Source organism: Salmo salar, chromosome ssa14, assembly GCF_905237065.1.
Source record: "Salmo salar chromosome ssa14, Ssal_v3.1, whole genome shotgun sequence".
Lineage (NCBI taxonomy): Eukaryota > Metazoa > Chordata > Actinopteri > Salmoniformes > Salmonidae > Salmo > Salmo salar.
The window spans coordinates 63,221,188-63,240,027 of NC_059455.1; the positions used below are offsets into that span (position 1 = coordinate 63,221,188).

Sequence of the window (18,840 nt, forward strand, 5' to 3'; positions counted from 1 at the left end):
TTATCCTCCTAGAGCAAATCCTTTTCAATCTGATCAGTGTTTGGGGATGGACTAACCAGCTTGGGACTGTAGCTTGTGACCAGGTAAGGAAACTTATTCACCCTAAAAACACTTATTACTCCTTGGGATGGTTGCATTTTTTTTAAATATACAAATCTAAAAAGGTATTTTTGGATTACATTCAGGATAATCTGCTTTGCTTTGTCCAAACAGTTGAGAGCCTGGCTTTAACTGTATTTAGAAACAGAGAGTTGAGTCTTTCTGATTGAAAGTAAATGTCTCCAAAGTTGTAGGGTGCTGTTCTTACTCTCTGGTGAAGTCTTGGATTCAGAAGAAAAAGGTAGTATAAAACAATGTGCTCAAATTTGAGGGCATAGCTTTAATTGATCTCACTCACTGTAGAAGAGTGTTAGTAATTGTCAAGACACTTTACCTGGAATTCTACGAATGCCTATAATATGTCACTTGAAATAGGTTAAAAAAAATCATGTAAATCAATTCTACAATAGACAGATTTTCCATAAGATCAAATGTGATATTTCAACTTCAGTATATAGGGGGATGATCTGAAATAGTTTGACGTGACAAAGTCGTGCAAATAGATAAGTTGTGACTGCTTATTTAGGAATAAAATAATTCATTTGGAGTAACCAAATGTATTGCTGCAATTGTGCATGTTTGTTTTCAAGCTGCATTGGGATTTGGATTATGTATTATTTATTGCTATTGGTAATTTTTCAATTTTCAACATTTATGGTCATTTCTGAAATCTTGTTTGTCAACTGCATATTCTCTCAAGTTCGTACTGTGGTATTGTGATTATGCTTCCCTAGATATAGAATAGAGAAGTAGATTGAAATGTCAAGAACCCTTTTGAAACCCTTTTTTCTAAGAGTGTAATGCTAAATCACGACATGATGATTGCTTGACTTGCGATACTGAATAGAGAATTTGTCCGAAATAGTTGGATAACAAGGTATTTCCCCAGTACATAAACACTTCCACTGTGCCAAGTTGGGTTTGGATAGTGCTAGTTTACAGAGTCAATGGGAACTTATAGTGTGAAGTCAGACGATCACCTTGGTTGTGTTAATGGGAATATTCACCACTATAGGCATATTTCTCAGTCCAATGACTTCTTTCAGCTGTTCTCTGGATGGGTTTGTGGCCACATGCTTGTGTCGAGGTCATGACATGACCTTTGACCCAGGCCCACGCTTGGCCACTTCAAATATTTGGCATCTCTACTTACTTGCGGTGACACAGAACCAATTATTTATTTGTTGCAGATATTTCTTATTGGTCATAAGAATACTACATTTCACAAGTTATTTTAGAACGAAAGATTGAAAGGAAACACAGTCATTATTTTAGATCATTTCCTGTCCTCTGTGGATTACAATGAAACATTGGCTCTTCTGCAGCTTCAACTAATCTATGGTCAGATTAAGTGTCTGTTTTATTCTTAACACACTTGGAGTTTTTGAAGGCATGGTATACAGTAGTATAGGAGACACCTGTCCTGCAGGATCCTGATACTGTAGCTGCCCAGTGGTAAATGTCACATCGTGTCATGGTTGAGGTTAAGTCGGGCACAACGTTTACACCTTTGCTTTAACCCTTGCAGTGAGGTTAACATGGCTCAGCCTATTTATATGAAGTGTTATCAGCAAGCATGTTTAACAAGCCAAAATTAAGGGTCTGTTGATCACATGTTCCTGTTACTAATTTTTAAAAACTCCAGTTAACAAAACACTTGTTGGAAACAGCATGGGTCCCACTTAGACTGTGTTTTAGTAATTACATGGATGGACCAGTCTGTGGTGGTACACTGTAATTGTGCTACACAGTCGGGGGTAGCACAGAGGGGTATGGCACAGTGGTGCCCAGAGAATGAATGAGAGCCACACGGTACATGTTAAAGTGCAACTCCACCATTTCTCAACCTCATTTTCATTATCTCCAGCACAATAGAAGTGTCAACATGTGAAAATGGCACATTTCTAAGTTTTGTAGAAATAAAAATATAAAGTAAAAAAATGACAATCAAAAGCTAAAACATTTTAAAAACAGTGACTTTCAAACACTGAGATTTGCGGTGACATGGGGAGCAAGAAAATACCCTCCCTTGGACTAGAAACTTGTTGCGAGGTTTGAAAATCACCGTTTTTTTTACTTTTAATCCTGCCCTGTGATGTCACAGAGAAGCCTTTTTGGTTGGACTTTTTAACCACAGATCATAGAAATGCGCTGTTTCACATATGTAGACACTGGTTTGGTGCTGGAGATTATGAATATGAGGTTGAAAAGTGGCAGAATTGTCCTTTAAGTGTTGAGAGCAAAAGGCGAGAAAGAAAAGTCGTATTTCTATTTCTACACAGCTAATGTGCTAAGTATATACCCATGATATAATACATGATATGATACAAACCCATGAAGTGATATACTGTACAATTTTAAAACTTTAATTTAGATGTAGGTTAATGGAAATTGTGAGAATGAATGAGAGCCACACTGTATGTGTTTAAGGGCAACTCCACCACTTTTCAACCTCATTTTCATTATCTCCAGCACAATAGAAGTGTCAACATGTGAAAATGGCACATTTCTAAGTTTTGTAGAAAAAAATATAAAGTAAAAAATGACAATCAAAAGTTAAAACATTTTAAAAACAGTGACCTTCAAACACTGAGATTTGCGGTGACATGGGGAGCAAGAAAATACCCTCCTAATATATTGTACAATTTTATTTTTTTTATTTAGATTTAGGTTAAAGGAAATTGTGTACCATTCTTAGCACCTACAGTATACTGAACATTTATTCTATGACATTATTTGTGGAGTGCAAATATTTGCAAATACTCTGTGAGCAGTTATATGCTAGCGTATTCTATATATTGCGTCAAGGTTAACCCTCTCCTCTCTACTCTTTCTAATTGATCACAGGCTTTCATTAGTCTCGTTCAAGCAACAGGGTGAATCACTGTACCAAGTTTACATGCCAATCAGCCCTGTTCAATGCGCATGCCGTGGAGCATTAATCAAGCACAGCATGGCACGAGGAGGAAAAGCTTCTTAAAAGCAACAGGACAGGGCATATGGAGATGTCAACCGACGTCTGGCTTGAATTGGCTTGTGGCCTGTAGACTGGCCCAGCTTCTCTGACCCGTGTGATAACGATGCTTTGACTTTCTGAAGTGAGCAGGCCAGGGCCAATCCTCTGCCCTACCATCAGGTATTAATCCTGGGAATCCTATTAGTAAGTCAACCTTGAGAGGAGGAAAGTCCCTCCGGGTTAGAAGACTTTGACTTGCCAAGGCTTGGGAAGATTCTTTGTGCGTAGGTAATCGTCCAAAACATTTTGTCATTCCATTGACTTATTAAAGGGATACTTCAGGATTTTGCCAATGAGGTCCTTTATCTACTTCCCAAGTGTCAGATGAACTCGTGGATGCCATTTTTATGTCTCTGCATACAGTTTGAAGGAATTTACTAACTAGCGTTAGCACAATTGCAAAATATCATTAGCATAACGACCAGAAGTCTATGGTATCAGTTTGCATACTAGCAGATACCCATAGACCTCCAGTCATTGCGCTAGTTAGCATTGGCTCGCGAAACTACCTTTAACTTCCTTCATACTGGACACAGACATAAAAATGGTATCCATGAGTTCATCTGACTCTGGGGAAGTAGATGAAGGGCCTTGTTGCCAAAATCCCGAAGTGTCCCTTTAAAGGCAGCTAACAGATTACTTATAACCTATAGGAAGTATCAATGTTACTGTAATTGCTCTATGAAGGAGCAGTGAAGCAGAAAGGAGCAAAGAAGTAGAAACACATGATAATGATGATTTGAGCAAGACTTGGTAAGACTAATCTAAAAATGATGTCCTTTATGATGGCTCTGAATTTACAGTACCAGTCAAAAGTTTGGACACACCTACTCATTCAAGGGTTTTTCTTAATTTTTTACTATTTTCTACATTGTAGAATAATAGTGAAGATATCAAAAATATGAAATAACACATATGGAATTATGTAGTAATCAAAAAAGTGTTAAACAAATCAAAAATATTTTAGGACAGATTTCCACCAGTTTAATGTCCATTGCTCGTGTTTCTTAGCCCAAGCAAGACTCTTCTTATTATTGGTGTCCTTTAGTAGTGGTTTCTTTGCAGCAATTCGACTATGAAGGTCTGATTCATGCAGCTTCCTCTGAACAGTTGATGTTGAGATGTGTCTGTTACTTGAACTCTGTGAAGCATTTATTTAGGCTGCAATCTGAGACATAAAAATGGTATCCACGAGTTCATCTGACTTTGAGTAAATTGAAAAACTGAGCAATTACCAGAATCTCTCACTAGACTAAGACTTTTCTGTAATTCCAATAGTAAAACATTGTAGAATGCACAGTAAAATACTGTAAATCTGTTTAACAGCATTCATGCTGTAGATTGCTCTGCATTATGGGTAAAATGCTGAACAAAATACTGTAATTGGAAGCCTCCTGTAAAAATTACTCAAACATACTGTATTTCTTTATTATAATAGCTTATGCCTACTGTAGATTCAAATGATCAGTTTCAGGCACTAACCTCATGCTGTCAGGTGAGACACATGAATATCAGACTATTTTATTAAATATATTTTTGAAGATGCTGTGAAGTGGAAGAAAATGTTCAGCAACTACTGGGTAGGTACTGTACTTTGACTTATTTCTAAGTAATTTTATTGCTAGCCAACGTGGAATTACTGCATGTTTTTTTAGCTAACTTTGCTAGCTCAAGTTGACACAAGCCATTTCAGTCTGCTCTAAATTGCTTTGTAAATATCTTGCTGTGCGACCTAGACAAGAAATCACCCAGATAATAATTGCTGTGCTTCGCGGTACCGCAGCTTCTGAGTGCCATAGAGAATAAACTGAGTGCAGATTCTGGACCATTATGTTTTCAACATTACTACAGAGAAAACGGCTTATTTCTAGCAATTAAAAAGATATGACCATTGGATATGACCCATATTACCGGCGCAATTTTTTTTCTCCGGATTGACATGCAGCATTTAACACAAACCACGTAGAGGTCCGTTAAAGTACTCATGAGCCTCAGCCGCTAAAGCCAATGAGAATGACCAGTGCACCGGTGTTGTGTTGAGGTGCCTGCCGACCTAAGGTGCTTCCACTGGGCAGCTCTATCACAGTGTCGCCGGCGGTAGCTAGTAACGTGGCCAATTTTTACAAATATATTTTAGATTTCAAGTAGGATAGCAGCCTACACAAGAAATAACGAATATTGGTAGCCATCTAGATGTCACCGTGATACAGTCACAGTCCACTCTAGGGGGAAGAGCATGAATGGCAACAACACCGGGACCATGTCCTCCTTAGCTGTCACAACCGTGTGACACATCCGTGTGCGTACAACCTCTCAACAACATTGTTCCATAATGTTACAGTATTAGCTAAACCTGTTCACTTTACCAGTAGTATACAAACATTAGGCGGCACAGAAATAAAGAAAAATGTTTTGAGTCTGGTAAAATCATCTGTGGTATTGTGTAGGCTATAGTGTTTTATTAGTTAGCTAGGGTTTGAGGTAGGTGTATCTAGTAGTCTTATTTGTATTTGTTCAACACCTCAATTGATTTCATAAACTAAATTGGATATATGGCTGTACAGATTGGAATCAACCCAAGATGATGAATCTTGAAGATGGGGCAAAGTGACAAGGTGGGCCAGAGGAAGCCAGCTGTTTTCAACCCCTACCTTGCCCCATTCTTCCAAGAGCTCACTGAGTTTGAATGAAGACCTCTAGTGAGGTAAGTACAGTACACACACACACACCAATGGAGGCTGGCTCATAATAATGGCTGGAACAGAGTTAATGGAATGGCATCTAACACATGGAGACGATGTATTTGGTGTATTTGATACCATTCCACTGATTCCGCTCCAGCAATGAGCCCGTCATCTCCAACTAGTGTGCCACCAACTTCCTGTGACACATACACACACGACACCGGCTTGATATGTCCCTTGTCACCTATCTTTTTACTCACAGAGTAACCAGCTCTGGTGCTCTCTGCCTCTCATTCTATTCTTCATTTTTCTATGCTTGTCCTAGGGGTGAGAAGAGCTGACAAATCAGAACTGAGGATGATTGTTATGGAGCCCCATGAGGAACACCTGATGCTGCGCTGACTTCTCTCTCCTGGCTGCTCTCCAGCCCAAACTGTCCCGTTGTGTGTTTCAGCGCCTCTAACCCCCCTTACCCCGAATAGATGCTCTGATGACCATGGAGCTAGGATTGTACCCAATCTCCATCTTGGGAACAATTAACTCCATCTCCCTCTTTGTCTCACTCTCTCCCCCACACAATATAGTTTTTAAATTAGTGTTGTAGTGATCTTATTTGGTTACATATGTGTTAACAATTCTTACTTCTATTGTCAATTCTGTTGTTGATTTGTTAATGTTTTTACCAATTTGAATAAATGTATTTTATTTACAAATGTATTATTTTTCTTACATTTAGATTTTAGGGAGAATTTTACTACATTTACAGCATTATACAGACACCACACTTAATACTGATATTTTGCTTTACAGCAGGGATGTATGTTACTGTCATAGGCGTCGTAAGGATTGGACCAAGGCGCAGCTGGTAAAGTGCTCATCTTCTTAATTTATTTAAAGAAAACACTTAAACAAAATAAACAAATGACGTAAAACAGTTCCATAAGGCTCCCAGGCTATACAGAAAATAACCACCCACAAAACACAAGTGAAACAAACCTCAACTAAATATAGCCTCCAATTAGAGGCAACGACAACCAGCTGTCTCTAATTGGAGGTCCTACCAAAAACCCAACATAGAAATAGAAAACTAGATTTAAACATAGAAATAGAAAACATAGAACCTAAACCAAAAACACTGAAACACACAAAACAAACACCCCCTGCCACGCCCTGACCAAACTACAATGACAAATAACCCCTTTTACTGGTCAGGACGTGACAGTACCCTCCCCCAAAGGTGCAGACCCCGAATGCACCTCAAAAACAAAAACCCAACAAAAACAACCCCAAACTTAAAGGGAGGGAAGGGAGGGTGGCCACCGTCAACGACGGTCCCAATCCTCCCACTACGGAGATGGCACTGGCTCTGGGTGTAGCTCCCGCTCAGAAGACTCTATGCTGGGGAGCGTCGCTGGAGGCTCCTGGCTGAGGAGCGTCGCTGGAGGCTCCGGGCTGGGGAGCGTGGCTGGAGGCTCCTGGCTGAGGAGCGTCGCTGGAGGCTCCGGGCTGGGGAGCGTGGCTGGAGGCTCAGGGCTGGGGAGCGTGGCTGGAGGCTCAGGGCTGGGGAGCGTGGCTGGAGGCTCAGGGCTGGGGAGCGTGGCTGGAGGCTCAGGGCTGGGGAGCGTGGCTGGAGGCTCAGGGCTGGGGAACGTCGCTGGAAGCTCAGGGCTGGGGAGCGTCGCTGGAAGCTCAGGGCTGGGGAGCGTCGCTGGAAGCTCAGGGCTGGGGAGCGTCGCTGGCAGCTCCGGGCTGAGGAGCGTCGCTGGAGGCCTCCTGCGTGGAGCTGGGACCGTCTCCCCGGACTGGGGAGACTTACAGGAGATTGGGTGCGCAGAGCGGGCACAGGGCTCACTGGGCCATGGAGGCGCACCGGCGGTCTGGAACTCAGGGCTGGCACACCCCGTCCTGGCTGAGTGGTCACTGTAGTCCGGCACGGGCGGAGCGCTGGCACAGGGCGAACTGGGCTGTGCTGGAGAGTGAGGGCTGCCGTGCGTAGAGCAGGCGCAGGGTAAGCTGGACCGAGGAGACGCACTGGTGGCCAGATGCGCTGCGCCGGCGCACTTCTCCCTGGCTGCCGGCCAACTCTCGCCTCGTCACCAGCTCCCCACGGTAAGCACGGGGAGTTGGCTCAGGACTCCACCCTGACTCTGCCCAACTCCCCGTGTGGCCCCCCCAATTTTTTGGGGGGGATGCCTCTCGGCCTCATGTAGCTCCCTTAATTTCCTCTCCCAGAAACGTCGTTCTGCCTCCCACGTCCATCCTTTTTCTCGGTGCTCCAATACCTGCTGCTTGGTCCTTGTTTGGTGGGTGGTTCTGTCATAGGCATCATAAGGATTGGACCAAGGCGCAGCTGGTAAAGTGCTCATCTTCTTAATTTATTTAAAGAAAACACTTAAACAAAATAAACAAATGACAAAAAACGGTTCCATAAGGCCCCCAGGCTATACAGAAAATAACCACCCACAAAACACAAGTGAAACAAACCTCAACTAAATATAGCCTCCAATTAGAGACAACGACAACCAGCTGTCTCTAATTGGAGGTCCTACCAAAAACCCAACATAGAAAGAGAAAACTAGATTTAAACATAGAAATAGAAAACATAGAACCTAAACCAAAAACACTGAAACACACAAAACAAACACCCCCTGCCACACCTTGACCAAACTACAATGACAAATAACCCCCTTTACTGGTCAGGACGTGACAGTTACAATACTATTTTCCTTACTGCTGTAAATTTACAGTAAGGAAAATAGTTAAACACATTATTTGTCTAATCCACTGTTGATGTAAAAAATATAGCTTGCTGATATAAAGAATTGCCAACTTGACATTGACAAATTTATATTGTATGTATTAATCTCATCAAAATATAGGACTGGGGATTATATTTTAAGAAGAAGGAGGCCTATCGGTAGGTGTGGTGAATTGATGATAGCCATGGCTTATAAGGCAGTGTCCTTGAGCTCTCTGTTACCTTCTCTCTTTGCCTCACTTTCTGTCCAACCTCCTATTCAGGAACTGTTGGAATAATTGAGGCCTTATACCTACTCTTAGAATGTTTGCTGAAGTCATTTAGGTGGTTTGATCGACGACAATCTCTGATTAGGAATAACATATATATTAACGCTAACAATGCTAACTTTGCGTAATAGGTCAGTCAATGCCATTCCCCAGATAAACATGTGCATAAACAACATTCTACTATATCCCTGGTCAAGAGCAGTTCTTTCCATTACTGTACATTGTAACTCATGACTGCGGTGCTCCTGTATCCTAGTCTGGACACACCTCCTCAATCACACTGGCATTATTTGCAGCTCTTTCAATATAGCTTCTTTGGTGATAGCCCCTTGTCTCGCACACCTGTTCCCCTGTTGTTCCACTATGAATAACCTCCTAGCCCTGCATAGTAAACAGCCTGCCTGCCCACATTAAAATGAAAACCATCATTCATTAACTGCATCCTGCTGGCTGTCTTGTAATCTGATTACATTGCCCAGGGGGGTTCTCAGCTGTTGGCATCATTCACTGAAGGCCATTGCTGGCTCATTGAAAACCAATAGCGGTGACTGATTGACTAAATAATTGTAGTTTAATTGTTTATGACCCTAGCTCCATTACTCCCCACCGCTGCTCTGCTCGAGTTCTGTCAACGCCATCCTATTGCTCTGTACTGTTCAGTATATCAATGTACTTCTGATCATGCCCCCGTATGTTGCTGTTGTTGTCTATTCACTGAAGTGATAGCATTTACCAAGACTTAAAAAAGTATTTCCAATTAAGCTTTTAAGTGTTAATTAAATGTATGACTTATCACCTTTGTCTTTTCCTTCCAGATGGAAGCACCATTGGACCTCACGGATAGATAGAAGCCGGCTATAAAGGGATTATTTTGGCTGCCGAACACAGGAGGCACGCTGTGCCACGAGAGATCACCTGGAGGCAGACCCTTCTTCCCTGAACAGAGGAAAAGGACACGTCAACACCCATTTGTCCGGTTATGGAGCCAGTCCACATGGTGGCACAGTGATGAAGCACTAACTGCTTTGGCACAAGGTCCTGCGTGTTGGAACACTTCTTGAAGGAATTTACCCTGTTAGACAGGGGATTTGGACTGTTTTGCCATGTGTCAAATCAGCTTGCCATCCGCCCCAAATGACCTCTACTCGTGGTATACATCACACCAAAAATAAAGCGTGGAAGGACAGTCTCCCTTGACAGGAGAGAACAAAAATATGGCCGACAACGCCGTCCCACCCCTGATGCTTTTGCCTACAGGGAAAATGCGTTGGAGTGGAGTACTCCCTGGTTTCATCCTACCCTCTTTGTCTCTTTTTTTTCTACTCCTTTATACTCTCATATCTTCCTCAATGGCTGTTGTTAGTTTGCCGGGATTAGACTATGACTATGGAGCACAGCCAAAGTTTGTTTGCACCCCGATTCCAGCGGATGCAGACCCCAGCTGCTTCACACCAGGCGGGGCAGCACACGGACCTGCCCACGACAGACCCAGCAGTAATGGGCATCATGGACCTGCTGCAGGGGCGCCCAATGGTAACGGCAGGAGGTCGATGGGAATGGGGATAGGAATATCAGACGAGGCCAAATCCACCATCCTGCACCTTCGCGAGAGCCTGGTGCGGCAAAAGGAGACCATCTTAGACCAGCGGGAGACGATCAGGGAACTGACTGCCAAGCTGACCCTCTGTGAGGGCTTTGGCCGGGGGGTGGGTCATCATGATGACCATCACGACAACCACCATGGACCCCCGCGTCTCAACACCCATCACCCGAGCTCGCACCATGCCTACCATGATGCTGACCACCACGGGGATCCACACTACCCACTGAACAATGGACATCGATCGGACCCACACCACCGAGGGAAGGACAACGCTGGGAGCAAGCATGGGGCCTTCTCCCCTGAGAAAACTAGGAAAACGCTACAGACACTCAAGGAGAGGCTGGAGAACTTGCAGGTCAGTGGGAACAACAACAAAGGATGAGTAGGAAGTGGGATAGGAAGCTTATTGGCCCTGTGTGCGAATTTAGGTTATCTTATGCGTCACTACGGGGCACTGTGTCTCGCTACTGACCTGAAATGAAGCACGACAAAAGGTGCTCCGGCTTTCTCTCATGACGTGAGGATATCAGTGGCCTACAGCCCAAGCTCCATCCATGTGTATGCGTAGGAAGACCTAAGTTGATTAGTTAATTATCCTGACTCTCACCCTGGAGGATATATTGCACTGATCCCTTGGGAATTCATGAAGCCTAGGAGAAGGTCTGGTTGAGTGATTGTATGACATATGACCATTGACACTAACAAACAACTGAACACCGTTTTCTTCTTCTTCATTTTCCCATGCATTAAGGAAGTTCCTGTATATACAAAATCCTTCTTCTTCATTTTCCCATGCATTAAGGAAGTTCCTGTATATACAAAATCCAACTTGATTGACCAATATTTTGGGGATTCTGGAAGATAATTTTTGGGTTCTAATTGATTTTGTTTCTCACCAATTTGCTTAAAGTGATTCTAGCACTCTATAATGAACTGTAAGACTTGTTATAAGACATGCTATAGACGTATATCCTATACAAGTACTACTAATACTTAATAACACTGGTGGTTCATAGAAAGTAGAGCCCAAGCTATATGTTTTCTTTGGGGTCCGATAACGATTCAGATATTTTGTGGGACAAAACTTACCAACACCAATATATCTGCCGATTTAGTGTTTTACAACAGGGAAATTAAAAAGTTACATTTTCCACACCAAGTTCTCATAAATTTCCATCCAAAAGAGTAATTGTCCAAGAAATTTCTTCAAATGTTGATTTCTTACATTGTGACAATAATGAAAATGAGAATGGGCGACAGTGTTCAGATAAGCATGAGATTAACTTTTTTCCATCCCATGTACTGAATAATGAAACTATATATATCGGTCAGGCTCTAAAAATAAAGTGTTACCAAGAAAACGTGCTATAAGACATCACAGTGGCGTATATCCTATACAAGCATTAATAACACTGATGGTTCATAGAAAGTGTTACCAAATGTCTTGAGGGTGTTAGACAAAGACAGTTCAGCTGAGATTGGCCTCCCGAGTGGCGCAACTGTCTAAGGCACTGCATCGCAGTACTAGAGGCGTCACTACAGATCCGGGTTCGATCCCGGGCTGTGTCGAAGCCGGCCAGGACCGGGACACCCATGAGGTGGCACACGATCGGCCCAGCGTCGACAGGCTTAGGGGAAGGTTTGGCCCCTCAGACTGTCCTTGTCCCATCGCACTCTAGCGACTCCTTGTAGCGGCCGGGCGCATGTACGCTGACTTCGGTCACCAGCTGTACAGTGTTTCCTCCGACACATTGGTGCGGCTGGCTTCCGGGTTAAGTGAGCAGTGTGTCAAGAAGCAGTGTGGCTTGGCAGGGTCGTGTTTCGGAGGACTCTTGGCTCTCGAACTTTACCTCTCCCGAGTCTGTCGGGAGTTGCAGCGATGGGAAAAGACTTTAACTGCCAATTGGATATCACGAAATTCGGGAGAAAAAGGGGTAAACAAATAGAAAAAAAGTCCTATTATGGAAATAAATTCCAACTGCTATTCTAGTTTGCTCCACAAAGTTTGAATAACCAAGCACATGGACTAATAAGGCATGCAAACATTTCCTATTGTAACTATTACTCATTTTCTCCATTTCTCCAGGCCAGGAATTCCTCCAGCTCCTATTCAAGCTCACTGAGAGACCTCCTGCAACGCAAAATCAATGCACTTGAGAAGCAGCTCAACAATCATTATGGTGGGCATCATGATTATGGTCACCATGACGACCACCACGATGACCACCATGACGACCACCACGATGACCACCATGACGACCACCACGATGACCACCATGACGACCACCACGATGACCACCATGGACCCGACCACCACCATGATGATCGACACGATGACCACCACGATGACCACCATGGACCCAGTCACCCCGACGATCACCATGATGACCACCACGACACCCACACCTCCACCCCCGCTCGCCACAACAACCGCCACAACAACCGTCAAAACAGTCACCATGACCGACACTATGACCGCCATTATGATCGTAGCCATGGCCGCCATGACACCCACCATAACGACCACAATGACGATCACCATGATGACCATCACAACGACCGTCATGGCGAACACCATGATGACCATCATGACCTTCACCACGATGACCACCATGATGATCTTCACGATGACCACCATGATGACCACCATGGAAACGGTCACCGTGACGATGGTCACCATGGCAACGATAACCATGGCCATCATCCTCGTCCATCCTATAACAGCAAGCCACCGGCTTCAAGACCTCTTGGCCGTGGACACAACAAGCTTGAAACTGTGCTGAGCCACCTTAACCACAGGAACACTGACCCTGGTATTGAAACTCTGATAATAACCCACTTTGATACTGTATACTATTTTCCGAGTTATATCATGCATGCCGAGTTGTATTTGCAGGTACAGATACTCAGTATCAGCTGTTCATTGCTCATATTTTGCTGTCTTGTATCCCAACAGGTACCCGGAAAAAGCCAAAGAGTCCGGATGCTTTCCAGATTGGCTTCCCTATGCGCACTAACTACATATATGGAAAAATAAAGAGGACCCTACTCAACGAAATCTTCGCCCTCACCGTCTGCCTCTGGATAAAAGGGGGGTCAGGGCCAGGCCTCGGCACGCCCTTCTCCTACTCTGTACCGGGACAGGCCAACGAACTGGTTCTGATCGAATGGGGCAACAACCCCATGGAACTACTGGTCAACGACAAGGTAAGAGCATGATTGATTATTTTGCATACATTCACGTGGTGCCCCTAGTGACCAATTTGCGAAGATATATATCTTTTCCCTCACCTTTTACACAAATACACTCTCCTACTATAAGGTTTCCTACTGTGATGTGTCATACCATTTAGAAAGGAGTGTTTCAGCATTTTTTATCAAAATTTGAAGTAAGACGACACTTATGTTATCAGTCAGTTGCCCCATTGGCAGCACAAGTGGAAAATGAATGACCTCAAGGTAAGCAAGCTCACACCTCAGTGTCAGGTGACTCCGTTCTCATCCGATCAGGCACCGGAATTTGATTTATCTCCTGTCCTCAAGGAGCGAGGCAGAAAGCAGTTGTCACAGTTACAGTTCACCTGCAGCCTGCTCTCACCTAGTCTTGCCCCCTGAGAGATAGTGGCTCTGTCCTCATCTATCATCCTCCCTAATGGCATAAGACCACAGAGGGCAAAGGGCAAGCAGCTTATCTAGCACAGTCATGTGAAGAGGCGTCTAATGAGAGGGTGGACGAGGAGATAGACACATGGTCTGGGCCCATACCTTAGCATGAGTCAGGGTTTCTCCCAGACAAGAGGGGATTTGGTGGTTAAACCTGGGAGCTATGGAACCTGAAGGATATAACACAAAATAAAAGAAAGCTCACTAATTGAAATGCGATGGCCATTTGTACCTATTCACAAAACCTGGCAAATCTTTTACAAAATATCTCCCCAAAAAACGACAACATTTGTGTTTAATTTACCTTCTGAAGGTGTCATTTTTCGAAATGGCCAAGACAATGACACTAACATCCTGTTCTGTGATAGTCAATTAACCTGGTAATAATCTCTCTTTCTCCGAACAGGCAGTGACTTTGCTCCTTTTACTCACGGAAATCTTTTGTTTAGACTCTTCGGATTGAGCCAATCAATCAATCAATTAGCCCATCATGCAATTAGTTAATCATGCCATTGCCTCTATTTTTCTGCACAGGCAGTGACATTGCCCATGGCAATGACGGACGGGAAGTGGCAACATCTGTGCGTGACATGGTCAACACACGATGGGCATTGGGAGGCCTTCCAGGACGGCGTAAAAAGGGGATCTGGAGAGAATCTATCTGCATGGCATCCCATCAAGCCTGGTGGAGTCTTTATTCTGGGCCAGGAACAGGTACAATTATACATTTTCTTTCTATGAAGTTACATACTCAAAGTTCTGAAGAACATATAAAAGCCAGAAACTTCTAAACAGCAATACTGGATCCAACAGCAGGCACAAAATGTTGCAAGCAGGGAATTACTTGTCACACTTAAAGTGTGTGTTTGCTGATTTTAGGCTTTGCAGAACACAAAAAGCTGTTAATACAATCATGTTAAAGCTGATTATCGTCTAGTTGTGTCCCGAGAAGACACAGGCTATTGCCAAAAACTAAGCTTGGAAATCAGTACATTGGTGACTGTGATATGTGGTTGTCTCACTTAGCTATCTTAAGATGAATGTAAGAACTGTAAGTTGCTCTAGACAAGAGAGTCCAGCCTGGTCTCATAGACTAGACGTAAGATAGTATATGTAAATCTGGGACACCCAAATTAGTATAATATGTATGGTATGGTTACATTAGACAGAAGTTTATTTAAGGCTAAAACGAAAGTAGGGTGGTTAGTAGGGGTGGATAGGGGATGGGTGGGCATATAATGCAAACTTCTAGAAACCCAAAGGTTGCGTGTTAGAATGTCATCATGGACAACTATCAATTTTGCAACTACTTACTACTTTTTTGCTACTTAGCATGTTAGTTAAACCTTCCCCTTAAGCCTAACCTTAACATGACACTAGGTCATGAGAAGGTTTAAGAACAAAGGTTTGATCTGAACTGCCTAGTTTTAGAACATTGTTGGTGACTAACCAACCTTGTTTTAAAGGAATAAAAGGTGGAAAACTCAAGACATCTGTTTAAATAATTGCGTCTTCATCGTTTACTGTGGGATAGATGGTTCTTGTTCATGTTTTGTGGGCCTTTACTCTTAATAATAATGCTGTGCTTTCCTAACAGGACGCCCTAGGTGGCCGATTTGACGCCACTCAGTCCTTCGTGGGCGAAATGTCAGACCTCCAGTTGTGGTCCCGCATTCTCACGCCCAATGAAATCTACAGCCAGGCTTCCTGCGGAGGTCACATGGCCGGTGACCTCATCTCCTGGACAGAGGCAGCGGTTGAGCTTCACGGTGGGGTCACCAAATACCCCTTCGACCCCTGTCACTAAGCACTACCCCACTCTGCCTCATTAAAAATGTCTGATCACCAAGCCAATGATGTCAGTCAACCAGCTGTACGGTGTGGCAGCAGGGCTCTGTGCACTACGCTGCAGAGACATTCTGCTATTTTTGCCATCCATTTCCTCTCTGTTCTGCCTTCCCCCTCGCTGGGCCGAGGAACTGGGAGGACTGTTAAAGAGAAAAGGCTGGATTTAACCGAATGGTCATGACTACCACTGCTCCCAAGATCCAGTACAGCTAATAGGATTCCCTGTCTCTAGATGGGTCCATCCATGTTTGCCCCGGCCTTAGCAAAGCCCTTCATCAGTCAGGTGTTCAAAGAATCAAAACATTTTTCTGGGACGTATTACGCCTGGATATGGTTCTCAAAGTCACAATACTCCAGATGTTATTTGTTGGTCTTTCTGTTTTTGACTGGTGAGTAGGATGATACCAGTGATTAAAAGGGAAGCACTGAGGTAGAATGCTCATAAACCAACTTTGGACAGTATTGAATGAACAACCTGAAGGCACTGAAAACAGAGCCATGCACATGGCAAGTGTATGAGTTGGAAGACATTGATAAAGATTTGATGAGTGAATGTGAGGGATTATGTTGTATTTTTTTGTACAGGAAGATGGAGGAGCTCATCTAGGGATTTTGTTTTTAGGCTTTTAGACAGTCCCAACTCTACCTTGCCCACAGAGATTTTAGAGGCCTATTTTCTACTACTGTGTTGTACACACATGCAACTGATCAACATTCCACTAGATTTTTCACAGGAACTTAGCTCTACAAATAGCTGATGGTGCTCTGCTTTTGGTTAAAGGAGTTTGCTTTGTCTGTTTGCAAAAACATAATATTTTTGTAAGTACTCCTTAAAAAAGGGACATTTTGTAAGCTGGAATGTCTGTTTTAACACAGCAAAACTTGTGGGTTTGGTTTCGACTTGTATTTCTATCAGTGTGTCTGAAATGGCTGCCAGGTTTTATGCAACAGCAGAGTTGACATTGTCAAGTCTGACTTGTGGACAGGAGCCCGCATAAATACAGGCTAACTGGCTGTCAAGAGGTCTAAGGTAATGCTGACATCTCCATGGTAACTTGTGGCTTACAGTGGGATTTACCTGACAAGTAGAGCTCTGATCTAGATCCAGACTATTTCTGTGCTGTCAGTAGCATACACATGTTCTCAAATAGGCTAAATTCACACATGTTCTCAAATAGGCTAAATTCACACATGCACGCACATGCACTCAAAACAGCTTGGAAACAAAAATGTAATGCTGTAATGCTCTAAAAATCTGTTGCTTTTTATTAGTTGGGTCTTATGTTTTTAATGCATGTAAAATGCTTAAACAAATCTGAAAAATATAGCCGATGTATTGAATATCAACTGTGAAATTGCATAAACAAATATACACCATTACATTTTTGGTAAATATAACTTATTGTACACAACAACACATCCTTTCCTTATATTTTCTTTCAGTGTATATGGCCATCCCTTTTCTGTCTGTAAAGCATACAAATGAGGAATGTATTTTATTTTATTAGTTTACTTACCCCCATTTCAGTGTATTAAGTTCAGACTGTCTATCGTCTCATTGTTTCACATGAACACTGATCGTAAAAGCACAGATAGAACAATGAGACAGATATTTCACCGGATGTATAAATGTGAAGCATCCGGTTGCTGTTTCCACTAACTACCAAATATGGTGATGAGAGGAAGCCCAGTGGCTGGCATTGGGAGAAGATGGTAGCGAGATGGATTTTGGCTGACATTCTGCAAATGTTTTCCTTGATAAAACATTTCATCTCAATACAGTTCTCTGTAATCTGTAACAAACAGAGTGGACAACGTCTTGTAAACTTTACCCTTTGCCAAAGTTTCAAAAAATAGTGTTGTTTAGAAGGAGTGCAAGGGCGAATTGAGTTGTTGCACACGCACACTTCCCAAAGTAGACATTCCCTAATGTAAATATGCAACGCGCCAATAGGATCTCGCTAGTTCGTGCTTGGTTCTGCCCACATTCTTGCTTTGTTCTGCCCACTATGATTCATTTGCTCCCATTGAAAATAAAAGGCTCTGGTCTATCTTGGGCTAGTTATAAAAATCTTTGATAAACGGGTCTGTTGTTGCCATGGTGATAGTACAGCCCTTGGCTGGACATAGCCCCTTGTTGCTATTAATCATTACAACCATTACAGAACACAACCATTACAGTATGTTTGTAAATATTTGTTAATGCACCTTTGTGAGAGGACATAGTGGTTTGGATTGTTTTATAAGAGTTTATAATGCCAAGATGAGCATTAAAAACCCCATGCTCCAGTTTATTTTCCTGATAGTGGGCTAAATGTATGTAATGTTTCCGAACATTTTGTGTGTATGTTTCTAATTCATTACATTTAAAAAAGATGATTGATTAATGAATGCTAATACAATTGGATAAAATTCAGTTTAAACATAGCATTGAATGCAGTTTCACCATCAGAATCTATGTTGCTTCCATAAAGTTTGTATAATCTCGCCTTTGGTATACATTTCATCTGTATATAAAGAAACACTCAATAGATTCAGTTTTTCTTGTCTGTAAATATTGAACAACCTTTTATTTATTAATGTCTGTGTATTTGTTCAAAAGTTCCTTTCCTGTGTATGTAAGCCAAAAATGTAAGACGAATCGTAAAACTTAAACAAGAAATAAATGGACTAACTCTGGTAAATATTATTGCATATTTCATGAACAGATATTTCATGTAATTTCTTTCATTGGTGGTCAGTCTTACGCACAAATGCTGGTGTTGGTCCAAGCTTTTGCTCCGGTCAAGCAGAAACACTCCTAAATTAAAGCATTGAATAAAGACTAATAATGTTTGTTAAAACTGTGATTAGTAGAATCGGATGTGTTACTGCTTGGATAGAGCAAAAACGTGTACCCA

At 42.6% G+C, this 18,840-nt stretch overlaps 2 protein-coding genes across 2 annotated transcripts in view; one reads left to right on the top strand and one right to left on the bottom strand.

Annotated features, from left to right (window-relative positions):
• Positions 1-17,531, bottom strand: part of LOC106570000 (voltage-dependent calcium channel gamma-6 subunit) — a 48,782-nt gene extending 31,251 nt beyond the window's left edge. Inside the window, exon 1 of the mRNA XM_014141840.2 lies at positions 17,458-17,531. The gene's annotated coding sequence lies outside the window, so the exon portion shown is untranslated. The remainder of the gene's footprint in view (positions 1-17,457) is intronic.
• si:dkey-14o18.2 (neuronal pentraxin-1) lies at positions 38-18,624 on the top strand. The gene is made up of 6 exons (XM_014141835.2): positions 38-83; positions 9,642-10,784; positions 12,516-13,242; positions 13,386-13,636; positions 14,627-14,806; positions 15,690-18,624. The coding sequence occupies exons 2-6, from the start codon at positions 10,041-10,043 to the stop codon at positions 15,897-15,899; spliced, it is 2,112 nt and encodes a 703-aa protein (XP_013997310.1). The 5' UTR covers positions 38-83; positions 9,642-10,040; the 3' UTR covers positions 15,900-18,624.
• The last annotated feature ends 216 nt before the right edge of the window (positions 18,625-18,840 follow it).

Bases quoted from the DNA above. Each gene is read 5' to 3' on its own strand.
- si:dkey-14o18.2 (XM_014141835.2), top strand. From the start codon at position 10,041: ATGGCCGACAACGCCGTCCCACCCCTGATGCTTTTGCCTACAGGGAAA. The intron at 13,243-13,385 runs GTATTGAAACTC...GTATCCCAACAG, and splicing joins CCACAGGAACACTGACCCTG to GTACCCGGAAAAAGCCAAAG. The intron at 14,807-15,689 runs GTACAATTATAC...CTTTCCTAACAG, and splicing joins TTATTCTGGGCCAGGAACAG to GACGCCCTAGGTGGCCGATT.